This window comes from Gambusia affinis, linkage group LG01 (genome assembly GCF_019740435.1).
Source record: "Gambusia affinis linkage group LG01, SWU_Gaff_1.0, whole genome shotgun sequence".
In the NCBI taxonomy this organism is placed as follows: Eukaryota; Metazoa; Chordata; class Actinopteri; order Cyprinodontiformes; family Poeciliidae; genus Gambusia; species Gambusia affinis.
Window position 1 is genome coordinate 17,471,067 of NC_057868.1, and position 14,080 is coordinate 17,485,146.

The 14,080-nt window shown below is 38.9% G+C and overlaps 1 protein-coding gene across 1 annotated transcript in view; it reads right to left on the bottom strand.

Annotated features, from left to right (window-relative positions):
• The window catches only part of arfgef2 (ADP-ribosylation factor guanine nucleotide-exchange factor 2 (brefeldin A-inhibited)), a 28,370-nt gene extending 23,908 nt beyond the window's left edge, over positions 1-4,462 (bottom strand). Inside the window, exon 1 of the mRNA XM_044128597.1 lies at positions 4,083-4,462. Coding sequence (XP_043984532.1) covers positions 4,083-4,257 — 175 coding nt within the window. The 5' untranslated portion in view covers positions 4,258-4,462. The remainder of the gene's footprint in view (positions 1-4,082) is intronic.
• Positions 4,463-14,080: the final 9,618 nt, after the last annotated feature.

A 14,080-nucleotide genomic window follows, 5' to 3' on the forward strand; every position in this document is an offset into this window, starting at 1 on the left:
TCTCATTTCTCCTGCTACTTTAACTATTCTGACTAATAGCTTCAGATAGGGCTTCACAGTAACGTGACCAACCAAATGTATTACAATCTGATAAGAAAGACTGCTGACTTCACTCCAACTCATACACAAAAAAATGTCCCAATTACAGTTGTATTATGATTTTATTAATAGAGATTATAGGAAAGTGTGCGCTTTAAGTAAAGTTTTAATCAGTCCAGGTTCTGAACGTAAAATTTAAAAGTCTACCTGCACCAATAAAATGTCCTCAATTTTCTTCATTTTGAGTGATCAGTGATTGGCCATTACTTACACATGACAGATGCCTCATGTGTAAGTAATCTTATCTACCGATCTTATCTGCCTCCAGGAAGGTCTAAGAATCAGCCACTGTCCCGTCTTGCTGCACTATGACAGAGGGCTGACTGACAGACCTGCCCTCCTGGTCCCACCAGCACATGTAGGGGAAGCAACTATGGACTTGTTTTATTTTATTTTTATTTTTTTCAAAATAGAAATAAATCTCAAAGATAGGCATCAGTGAAATTCGGAATCAGGAGGTTTTTAAATAATACTTAATAAGCAACTAATATGCCATTAATTTACATCAAACCACTGTGAAACGCTCCAGTATTTCACTGAAACAAACTGTTTGCAGATATGCTCTCTTTAAAGAGCAGTTCTAAAGCTAATAAGTGAGGTGAGCGAATACTTTTGGCAATATAGTGTATTTAAGGCCAACTTACTTCCCCCCCCCTTCTTATTCTTTACAAATTCAAGACATTTTAGGCCAAACTTATTTATTGTTGTATAATTAACTTTTTAATTCTAGAAACGTCAATTTAAGACTAAGGATGCAGGCCTCCTGTTAGGACAGGAAAAAATAAGAGGCAGCTTTTAGCACAACAGAGGTGTCAAAGTATCATCATAATTAAATGTTTTGCACAAAGGTGATTTAAACTAAACCAATTCCAAGTAGATATTTTTTTAAGAACAGTAGGAGGACATTTTACTTTCCTTGTAGGTAAGTAGAATTATGTTTTATTGTTTGATAAAACTGAATGAAGTGAGTGGTTGCCATGTGTTATTAAAAAGGACATCATTGCATAAAATAACGGTTTATGCAATGATGGCTAATTATTGAGATCTATGAATGCAGAGACTAAAATTTGACAAAACCATCTTACTCCAAAATACAGAATGCAAAATGACATGCAGTGTACAATGTGCCAGGTCATGGAGGAAATGAAATAAAGACTTCTCTACAGCTAAAGACTCAACAAAAGAGAGAACTTTTTTTATGTTTATAACAGAATAAAACTGCTAGGGTTCACTGCTACATTTAGATGACAACAGGCAAATGAAGACATTCACAACTGTAATTATAAAATACAGCAGCAGTAGTATAGTCTGTGTTTTTCCACTTAGGTTAGTTAAAATTATGCATACAGGCTCATTTGTACACAATGTCACCCCTGTAAATAATTAACTAAATGTCCATTGTCAAGTTGTACCTTGACCACATCCTTATTGTAGCCATCAAGAAGCTACTGGAATGTATTTGGCAGTGTGTGTGGCCGTTCCTTTGGCTTTTTCAACTTCAGAAGATGGAACATTTTCTGTAATGTTCAGGAACTGCCAAATGTCACCCCATGAACATCAACATCAGTGAAATTTGCAGCTGCTCATAACATATACATATAGACGAGACAAAGAAGGCTTTTCCAGTCAGACAACAGTTGAGCTTTTTGACCACAATGACCAAAGTATGTTGAGAGGGGGAGGGGTTCGTTTCTCTGCTAGTTGTTATGGGGGATTGCAGAAAGTGCACAGACTTCTTCTCAAGTCAGTAGGTAGATGGTTGAAACTTGGACAGAGTTCCTCATATCCTCATCTTTCCAACCTTACAGCCAGACAAAGATTTAAAGTGGAGCGGCAAAAGCAAACAAGGTGGATTAGCAATGTTTGCCAGCTGATAGTGTCATCCAGGTCGTGTTATTGTGGAATATCGTCTCTGCTGCCTGGGGATTAAGCTGTTAGCATGTCGTCACACTGTCATAAAACAGTCTTCACTCAGAGGACTTTTCAGATTCATTGCAAGACTGACTGCTACGCAAGATCCTTCCTGCCAACAAGGACTCTTTGAAGATACGAGCTATAACATTTAACTTCCCTTTGATCTAAAATATTTTTGAAATAGCTCTAAAATAATCCCAAAAACACATAAGTGCTGGTTTATGCAATAGACAGAAGTAAGTTAACATTAATCTTTTGGGATATCTTTGACCTCGGAGATGTTGCAGATTCATGGATTATGCACGAAAGTAGCACATGTACAACAAAACAGACCAATTAAAATGTTCTGCTAATAGCGGTAAAACATCCAGCAAGAATCTTGTTGATTGATTTAAAAAAAGCATTTGATCAAAGTACATGTTCCTAGGAAACATTTGCCTAAATATTAGGAGTGTAAAGTTATATTTGAGTCTGCATGTATTAAGATCTACAAAACAATAAAACTTGTGCACTCAATCCCTGCCATTACAAATCAATACAGTACATTTGTTTAATGTTGTTTAACTGTTCTACCATGGAAAAAGAAATGCATGATTAAAAGTCTGAATTGAATGTCTATAAACCACTGAGTAGCACATTTTTTGATATATACAGCTGCAAAGGAAGCTGTGAATTAAAAAGACAGGTGTTATTTCTGTTGGAGATTCAGACAAAACAACAACCACAACTTAGGAATCATGCTTCTGCTGTTCCAAGATCCACACCATCTGATTAATGTCAACCAATAAACAATGTGATAAAGTCACTGTCATTTCTGATAGTGGGTTACACATTTATGTTAAATTTCACACTCCCATGGAGGCTTAACAACTTTAAAACAGCACTATCTGGGTATGACGCTTAAATTAAATGGTTAAAATAGACAAAATGCCGGTAGGAAAGCTGGGAGAAATTAGGTGAATAAATTGAGTCTTTCACTTCAAACTGGTCATCAAATCCTGTGAATACTCCTGAGTGTAAACAAATACAAAACTGAAGGAGAAAGCATTAGCACAAATGCATACCTAGCTCTCGTCAGACCTGATAGGGAGGTCTTTTCAAACCAAAGACACGCGGTTTACTAATACACACCAAAGACACCGTGAGCTCAGCAGCCTGACGTATGTAACACTATCTGTGAATGTGTTCAATGGAAAAGCAGGCCGGGTAGAGTATCCGGGAGTTGGATAGCTTCTCTGTGTGCGCGCGCGCGCGTGTGTGTGTGTGTGTGTGTGTGTGTGTGTGTGTGTGTGTGTGTGTGTGTGTGTGTGTGTGTGTGTGTGTGTGTGTGTGTGTGTGTTCGTGCGTGCGTGTGCGCACAGCAGGACTGGACTGTCTGGCTGGGTGACAGTGCTACGTACAACGCACCGATTGGTCTGTTTGGCTAAACTAGCCACAGCAAGCTAACGACAGCTACATTTCACACCGATGATAATAGTCATAGTTTAGTACACATGGGAGAGCCATTATCAAAGTGTGAGAGTGGTGGCAAAACATAGCGACACACCACTGCCTTCAATGATTAGCTGACAGCTGAGCATGCAGGAAAGGCCATCAAAGTGCACGAAGCTGAAGTTAGCTTCCGATATGACGGTTGATTAAAGGGCTATTTCGTAATTATTTTTTTGGTATCTGAATAAATTGTGCGCGATGTATTTTTTATGCATTACAAACTGTGCTTAAAATTAATAAATAAAGTAAAGCTTAGTTGAGTGACATCGTAATTGCATTTGTGTACGTTTACAGGAGTTTTTCAATTTTTTAAATTTTTTCTTTTGGGAGTGGGGGTTGCCTTTGATCGAGTCCAGATGGAAAAACACATCTTACTAGACTCGTTAAGCCTGTTGTGGATTAACCTCCGCAAAATACATTTGTTTCAAATCACAATATTTGATTTGGGAACAGAAAATGGCTAATTCAGGTAGCTCATCCAATATACCCCCCTAACAACATGTTCGATACAAAGAAATACATGAAATGTGACCCATAAAACGGTGTGTCGGAACCAGGAGCCAACATAAAGCACCTACCGAGCGCCACCTGACAGGCTTTGCGCAGCTGGCTGTGTTGGCTCCTCTTCACCTCCTTATCCGACAGGATTTTCTCCAGCGCCCTGGACAGAAACATGCTCTTGGTTTTACTGTTTTCCGACTGCGAGTGCTGCCGTTGCTGCTCCCGTGGCGGCCGCTGTCGCTGCTCCTGCATCTCTCGGTCGAGTAACCGTTCCTCTCCTCAGGCCGTCATGTTCGGCCTGGCCCCCGCGAAGATAGCAGGTAACGAACGAAGCTAGCAAAAGCCAGGCTATCGGTGTCTGTCCAGTAGGGGTTCTATCTCAGCTCCAGCGCCGCCATGCTGGCTACACGTCACGTCATGTGATGGTGATGCTCAGCTACTGGTGTGTCGCTCGAAACCGAGCCGATAGTTTGGGTTCTTGTAGTTTACCCTGAACAACAACAACAACTCTGTCCTGTTTGTTCCAGCGGAAGTCATTCCGTCAAAAATGTTTTGTTTTTGTTCTTTTAAACATTGGATTAGAAAATAAACAGTAATGTACATTACTATAATTATTCTTGGCATGCTTGTATACAAACAAACTCATTAAGTATGAGAACTTGGCTTAGCTATTAATTGAAAGAACTGGAGCTAACTAATGAATTTTAGGAGCTTGGGACTCGTTAAACATGATCCGAATCCAGGAAAATATCCGGAATTTCCATGACTACCCCACTGAGCTGCCATGGTCTGACATCAGAACAACAGTCCAAGTAAAAACAGTCTTTTTGTCCAGTACTTTGTTTAACCAAAAAAGGGTACTTAACACAATCGAACTTTTATAGTCCCACTTTTTACAACTTTTTCAATCAGTCCTCTGTAGTCAAAGTAAAAGTCGACTTAAAATACTGCGAAACTATTGCAAGCCCATTTACTAACATTGTGTCAGTCTGTTGATACTCAATTCATTCGACGACAGATGTTGAATATTTTAGGCCTGTAATGAGGCGCCCACGTGTCAACTAAACAAAATGTCATTTGGTTCTAATAGTTTATCTGAATCATAATCTCTGGCTTGGCTCTTGTATTATATTGTAATTTTATGATAGTGTTCTTGTCAGAAATATTATGACAATATTTTTAGTATATGATTTTGTTTTTATTCTGCTCATTAAAACAACATGTTAAAATACCTTACAGGAAAAACAAATGTTACACTTAAAAGGTAATAATAATTTCCATTATTGCTCACAAGGGAAAATATTAGATTGAGGCCTTGCTTTCTCAAGTAATAACTGCTCCTCTGATACATTTTCCTTTAAAAATTTGTGAAGAACTCTGTGTGGACGACTAACTACAATTACGCATTCTTACTTTACAGCGTGGCGAGTAAAAATAAATTTTTCTTTATGTTATGGGTTTGAAAACTGGCTAAACGTTTCTCTTAAACTCCCACTATTGCTGAACCGCTCAATAGTTTCGCTGGTTAAAAGCGTTTTACAAACTGTCCACCAGATGGCGATAAAACACAGGGAAGGTTTTAGTAATTCCTTATTCTGAAGAATGTTTATTCAGTGGTCGTATGTTCCTGAACATTCTGGGTTTGTGGATTTATAAAAGCAAATAAAAAGGTTGTTAATGGTGAATAGAAAAACTATGCAGCTGGTCATAGATATCAGAGTGCAATTCTGAGAAAAAAACTATTTTAGAATGGTTTTCTTTGTCTTATATCATGTGGACAAAGATGTCCGTTTTTTTGTCGCGGAATTTTCTGGAAAATTGGAAGGTACTTTGCTTTGTTACAGGAGAAAATTTTAATTATTGTTAAATATTTATTGTTAATAAACACTATTGTTACTAATATTTTAATTAATCTACATTGTTCATCAGTCAGAAACACTTGTGGACCAAAAATAAATAAATAAATTCTAAAACAGATGAAAAATGAAAATCCACTCATCCATCATCATACACGCTTATCCCTAGTGGGGTCACAATGGAAGCTGGTGCCTATCTCCAGCAGTAAACGGGTAAGAGGCAGGGTACACCCTGGACATCTTCCCCACAGCTGAAAAATTGCACACAAAAAAAAATCAGAAAATTACTAATTTCAAGGGATAGTGCTTTTGCAAGGCTCTGAATGTAACTTGTCCACATATTAAAGACAAAAAAACGCAAGTATTGCTACATATTACTTTATTGTATCCAGCTCTGACCGTCAGCAGTTACAGGTGTGCATCTACTTTTTATAATATTTCCAGTTCATTCTTATAACAATATCCTTCAGATGATAAAAATGTCCATCAGACATATAGCATTGATATGAAAATACTGACATTCTTTATTACAAATCTACATCACAGGATTTATCTGGCTAGAAAAAAAAAATATTACCTGATCACTTAAAAATAGTCGACACCAAACATCTGCCTATGTGGTTGTTAATACAACTGTCTCGCTGTCACCAAAAATAAGAATTCACAGTATGAGAAAAGAAAGTAGAAATAGTGTTTAATTAATATAATTTTTTTAAGCAGAGATTCTCCTGAAACTTTAGAGAGAGGTAAAATCTATAGAAATTAATTCTAAAAAGAAATCTCTACTGTACCTTGAGATTTACGACCAAAAACAAAAAAGAAATGATCATGAATACGCAACAACAACAAAAACAAACATATCCGTTATAAAAATATAATAGCATAAAATGTGTACAAAGAAAGAAAACATGAAGATTACAGAATAAATAAAAAATGTTGATGTAGTTACAATTCCAGTGTCCTGTGCTGTAGTTCAGAAATAAAGCTAATAAAGTAATAATTATAGAATCCCATTTAGACTATGGTTCATTGCTATGCTTAGTGCTGGGAATGCTGCATTTTGTGGACCACACACAAGGCCAAATACAACAAACGTAGTAAGTACCCTGTGCTGTTATAAAAACATCTTTTAATCAGTCACGGAATTTCACAATCTAAAAGTCTCAGATCGTAAACACAGATACAAATCATGGACATAAGTGTAGCGTCAATTTAAATGAATATACTTTCACTTGCATAATTTTCTAAAAGTGACAGTGTGGACTATGGTTTCATGTGCAACAGTAAAATAAAAACTAAAGTAAGGCTTAGCACTTCAATAAGGAGAACAGATGCTTAAAAATCCACAGAGCATGTGCTCTCACTTCACAGAGGGAGTTTACGACAGAAATGGACTTACTGTTTATGGTTCCGTCTGGAAATGAAAGGGTTTCGATTCAATTATTGGGGCCTGCCCATAGCAATGCATAAGGAGAGCAGTGACTGACTTGCGAAGCAAGTCAGTCACTGCCTCCATGCATTGCATGGCAGGCACCTATTGTTCTACACCCAATAGAATGCCTCTTTAAGTATTATTTATTTTTCTTCCGTCACCCGGAATGCGGCTCGTACCGCTGCGAGCCCACCCACAAAAGTGGTATCAAAACGTGCGGCTTGATCCCGGGAGGTGTGCTATTATTTTTGGTGGGATTTGGAGTTACCATGGCGACGTAAAAAGCAAAAAACGACCCCAAAATCACTAACGAGCTCACCAGGTGCAACTCTCGTCATCAAGGGGACGAGGCAACCACTAAATCCTGAAAATACCCTATTTTTGAGGATTTTCTGTGTCGTCATAACTTTATGTAGAAACGCCATTCAAACTTCATTTTGTAGATACGTCCGTGATCTCTTTTAAAGTGAAGACAGCACGTCAATATGTATTATGGTTTGTCCACAACTTCTTTCTAAGCGACCCAAAGTTTTTGATTCTTGGAAAAATCAGAGTGTGAAGGCCGCTCCGCTAGAGTGAGAGCGACATTTTGACCCCAAATCATTTTTTAACTCGCCCTCACGCTCACAAATATTGCATGATTGGTATCAAACTTGGTCATGACATTGATACGCGTGCCTGCTCCGGTCAAATGTTTTCAAAAATTATCTAGTGCTTACGGTTTTCTCTCCAGGTGCTTCAGAGCAAAGTCATGCGCCAGGGTAGCAGACAGATCTCACTGATTCACTTCCATGTATTTCTGAAAAATTTCAGACCTTGGCACACACTTTTTTTATCTCATCGCTGTTAATACTGTGAGTGAGGTAGAGATATGAATGGCGGGACTATGTGAGACGACAAATAGCCCTCTCATATGCTTCAAACGGTTTTCGAATATGTATTACGGTTCCCGAACGGGAAACAGTTGTTTGCAATGCTTTTTTTAGTCAAACTGGCTGGCTCAAACAGAGAATTGTCTCCCCCTGGATGTCTCACTCACAGCTGGCAGAGAGGATTATTTACCATGGCAACGGAACCCAGAGCAGGGAGAGCTGCTGAGGACTACAAATACGCATCACTGTAGTTCTAACTAGTAGTTCAGTTAAAACAGAGGAGGACTGAGCTGGCCTTTACAACTACTTGCTGCTATGGGCTGTATATAACTCATTTAACCCTGTCACTGTTACACATGGGATGAGTCTAGCCCTTTGAAATGAAGCTTACTGAAAATTTCAAAATAAAAGCCCTTGAAAATTTTTACATCAGGTCATTGCTTTTTTGAGCGTTATATGACTGATTTAATCCAATGACTGTTACACATGGGATGACTTTGACCCTTTCAAATGAAGCTTAACAAAAATTTCAAAATAAAAGCCTTGGGAATTTTTACATCATGTAATTGCTCTTTTTGGCTTTATGTGACTGGTTTATCCAAAGCACTCTTACACATTGGATTAGTGTGGGCATTTAATATGAAGCTTACTGCAAATTTCAAAATAAAAGCCTGAATATGACCCTCAGGTTAATGCATCGCCTGGCGATGCAATAATTAGAATGCTTCATATTCTTCTCTCAGGTTAGGGAACTGCCTTGCAAGGCAGTTCATTAGCATTAGCCTTTTAGCTTAAATAAGCTATTAGCTATTTTCTGACTTATTAGCCATGTTTAGTATACTTAATGGTGTAGGTCAAGTATAGACAACATGCTAGTGAGCTGATTATCATGCTGAATCGTTCATGTCCATGTTAGTCAACATTCTTGTGATTCTCCACATGCTTCTTTTGAATTTTTGAGCTAAGCTTAGCATTGATGCAAATTTTTAGCATCAGAACGCTGGGTCCAAACCGACGGGCACACTTTGGCAGGCCCCAGTTAAATTTCTTCAGGAATTTTCTAGTTTATTATTCTTCCGTCACCCGGAATGCGGCTCGTACCGCTGCGAGCCCACCCACAAAAGTGGTATCAAACGCGTGTGCTCGATCCCGGAGGTGTGCTATTATTTTGGTGGGATTTGGAGTTAAAAAGCAAAAAACGACCCCAAAATCACTAACGAGCTCACCAGGTGCAACTCTCGTCATCAAGGGGACGAGGCAACCAGTAAATCCTGAAAATACCCTATTTTTGAGGATTTTCTCTGTCGTCATAACTTTATGTAGAAACGCCATTCAAACTTCATTTTGTAGATACGTCCGTGATCTCTTTTAAAGTGAAGACAGCACGTCAATATGAATTATGGTTTGTCCACAACTTCTTTCTAAGCGACCTAAAGTTTTTGATATTTGGAAAAATCAGAGTGTGAAGGCCGCTCCGCTAGAGTGAGAGTCAGAGCGACATTTTGACCCCAAATCATTTTTTAACTCGCCCTCACGCTCACAAATATTGCATGATTGGTGTGAAACTCGGTCATGACATTGATACGCATGCCTGCTCCGGTCAAATGTTTTCAAAAATTATCTAGCGCTTACGGTTTTCTCTCCAGGTGCTTCAGAGCAAAGTCATGCGCCAGGGTAGCAGACAGATCTCACTGATTTACTTCCATGTATTTCTGATAAATTTCAGACCTTGGCACACACTTTTTTTATCTCATCGCTGTTAATACTGTGAGTGAGGTAGAGATATGAATGGCGGGACTATGTGAGACGACAAATAGCCCTCTCATATGCTTCAAACGGTTTTCGAATATGTATTACGGTTCCCGAACGGGAAAGACTTGTTTGCAATGCTTTTTTTGGTCAAACTGGCTGGCTCAAACAGAGAATTGTCTCCCCCTGGATGTCTCACTCACAGCTGGCAGAGAGGATTATTTACCATGGCAACGGAACCCAGAGCAGGGAGAGCTGCTGAGGACTACAAATACGCATCACTGTAGTTCTAACTAGTAGTTCAGTTAAAACAGAGGAGGACTGAGCTGGCCTTTAGAACAACTTGCTGCTATGGGCTGTATATAACTAATTTAACCCTGTCACTGTTACACATGGGATGAGTTTGGCCCTTTGAAATGAAGCTTACTGAAAATTTCAAAATAAAAGCCCTTGAAAATTTTTTACATCAGGTCATTGCTTTTTTGAGCGTTACATGACTGATTTAATCCAATGACTGTTACACATGGGATGACTTTGACCCTTTCAAATGAAGCTTAACAAAAATTTCAAAATAAAAGCCTTGGGAATTTTTACATCATGTAATTGCTCTTTTTGGCTTTATGTGACTGGTTTATCCAAAGCACTCTTACACATTGGATTAGTGTGGGCATTTAATATGAAGCTTACTGCAAATTTCAAAATAAAAGCCTCAAAATGCCCCTCTGGACAGTGCACCGCCACAGGCGGTGCAATGATATCATTCTGCATTATCTGTTTATCCCAGGTTAGGGAACTGCCTTGCACAGCAAGGCAGTTGATTAGCATTAGCCTTTTAGCTTAAATAAGCTATTTTCTATTTTTCAGACTTATTAGCCATGTTTAGTATACTTAATGGAGTAAGTAAATGACAGTAAACATTCTAATGATACCCCACATGCTACTGAAAGTATTTATGCTTACATTAGCATATTTGCTCATTTTAGCTAATACACTTGCTTTATCATACTGAATGTTGCATGTCCAGCTTACTTAACATTCTTGTGATTCTCCACATGCTATTGATTACATTGCAGCTTTCTTTAGCATCGATGCAAATTCTTAGCATCAGAAAGCTGGGTCCAAACCGACGGGCACACTTTGGCAGGCCCCAGTTAAATTTCTTCAGGAATTTTCTAGTATATTATATTTTATACTTCCGTTACCGTTAATGCGGCTCGTGCCATGAGCCCACCCATAAAAGTGGTATCAAAACGATGCGGCTCGAACCCGGCATTGGAGCTATTACTTTGGTGGGATTTGGAGTTACCATGGCGGACGTAAAAGCAAAAACGACCCCAAAATCACGAACGAGCTCACCTGCTGCATCTATCGTAGTCATGGGGACGAGGCAACCAGTAAATCCTGAAAATACCCTATTTTTGAGGATTTTCTGTGTCGTCATAACTTTATGTAGAAACGCCATTCAAACTTCATTTTGTAGATACGTCCGTGATCTCTTTTAAAGTGAAGACAGCACGTCAATATGTATTATGGTTTGTCCACAACTTCTTTCTAAGCGACCCAAAGTTTTTGTTTTTTGGAAAAATCAGAGTGTGAAGGCTGCTCCGCTAGAGTGAGAGTCAGAGCGACATTTTGACCCCAAATCATTTTTTAACTCGCCCTCACGCTCACAAATATTGCATGATTGGTATCAAACTTGGTCATGACATTGATACGCGTGCCTGCTCCGGTCAAATGTTTTCAAAAATTATCTAGCGCTTACAGTTTTCTCTCCAGGTGCTTCAGAGCAAAGTCATGCGCCAGGGTAGCAGACAGATCTCACTGATTCACTTCCATGTATTTCTGAAAAATTTCAGACCTTGGCACACACTTTTTTATCTCATCGCTGTTAATACTGTGAGTGAGGTAGAGATATGAATGGCGGGACTATGTGAGACGACAAATAGCCCTCTCATATGCTTCAAACGGTTTTCGAATATGTATTACGGTTCCGAACGGAAACAGTTGTTTGCAATGCTTTTTAGTCAAACTGGCTGGCTCAAACAGAGAATTGTCTCCCTGGATGTCTCACTCACAGCTGGCAGAGAGGATTATTTACCATGGCAACGGAACCCAGAGCAGGGAGAGCTGCTGAGGACTACTACTACGCATCACTGTAGTTCGAACTACTAGTTCAGTTAAAACAGAGGAGGACTGAGCTGGCCTTTAGAAAAACTTGCTGCTATGGGCTGTATATAACTAATTTAACCCTGTCACTGTTACACATGGGATGAGTTTGGCCCTTTGAAATGAAGCTTACTGAAAATTTCAAAATAAAAGCCCTTGAAAATTTTTACATCAGGTCATTGCTTTTTTGAGCGTTATATGACTGATTTAATCCAATGACTGTTACACATGGGATGACTTTGACCCTTTCAAATGAAGCTTAACAAAATTTCAAAATAAAAAGCCTTGGGAATTTTTACATCATCTAATTGCTCTTTTTGGCTTTATGTGACTGGTTTATCCAAAGCACTCTTACACATTGGATTAGTGTGGGCATTTAATATGAAGCTTACTGCAAATTTCAAAATAAAAGCCTCAAAATGCCCCTCTGGACAGTGCACCTGCAGTGATATCATTCTGCATTATCTGTTTATCCCAGGTTAGGAACTGCCTTGCACAGCAAGGCAGTTGATTAACATTAGCCTTTTAGCTTAAATAAGCTATTTTCATTTTTTCAGACTTATTAGCCATGTTTAGTATACTTTATGGAGTAAGTAAATGACAGTAAACATTCTAATGACACCCCACATGCTACTGAAAGTATTTATGCTTACATTAGCATATTTGCTCCATTTAGCTAATACACTTGCTTTATCATACTGAATGTTGCATGTCCAGCTTACTTAACATTCTTGTGATTCTCCACATGCTATTGATTACATTGCAGCTTTCTTTAGCATCGATGCAAATTCTTAGCATCAGAACGCTGGGTCCAAACCGACGGGCACACTTTGGCAGGCCCCAGTTAAATTTCTTCAGGAATTTTCTAGTTGGGGCCTGCCCATAATGCTAATGCATAAGGAGAGCAGTGACTGACTTGCGAAGCAAGTCAGTCACTGCCTCCATGCATTGACATGGCAGGCACCTATTGTTCTACACCCAATAGAATGTCTCTTTATTTATTGGGGCCTGCCCATAGCAATGCATAAGGAGAGCAGTGACTGACTTGCGAAGCAAGTCAGTCACTGCCTCCATGCATTGCATGGCAGGCACCTATTGTTCTACACCCAATAGAATGTCTCTTTATCGTAACTTATTCTTCCGTCACCGTGAATGCGGCTCATACCGCTGCGAGCCCACCCACAAAAGTGGTATCAAAACGTGCGGCTCGATCCCGGTTTTCGAATATGTATTACGGTTCCCGAACGGGAAACAGTTGTTTGCAATGCTTTTTTTAGTCAAACTGGCTGGCTCAAACAGAGAATTGTCTCCCCCTGGATGTCTCACTCACAGCTGGCAGAGAGGATTATTTACCATGGCAACGGAACCCAGAGCAGGGAGAGCTGCTTAGGACTACAAATACGCATCACTGTAGTTCTAACTAGTAGTTCAGTTAAAACAGAGGACTGAGCTGGCCTTTAGAACAACTTGCTGCTATGGGCTGTATATAACTCATTTAACCCTGTCACTGTTACACATGGGATGAGTTTGGCCCTTTGAAATGAAGCTTACTGAAAATTTCAAAATAAAAGCCCTTGAAAATTTTTACATCAGGTCATTACTTTGAGCGTTATATGACTGATTTAATCCAATGACTGTTACACATGGAATGACTTTTACCCTTTCAAATGAAGCTTAACAAAAATTTCAAAATAAAAGCCTTGGCAATTTTTACATCATGTATTTGCTCTTTTTGGCTTTATGTGACTGGTTTATCCAAAGCACTCTTACACATTGGATTAGTGTGGGCATTTAATATGAAGCTTACTGCAAATTTCAAAATAAAAGCCTCAATATGACCCTCAGGTTAATGCATCGCCGTAAGGCGATGCAATAATATTAGAATGCTATAATATTAGAATGTATAATTTTAAACATTAGCCTTTTAGCTTAAATAAGCTATTAGCTATTTTCTGACTTATTAGCCATGTTTAGTATACTTAATGGTGTAAGTCAAGTAT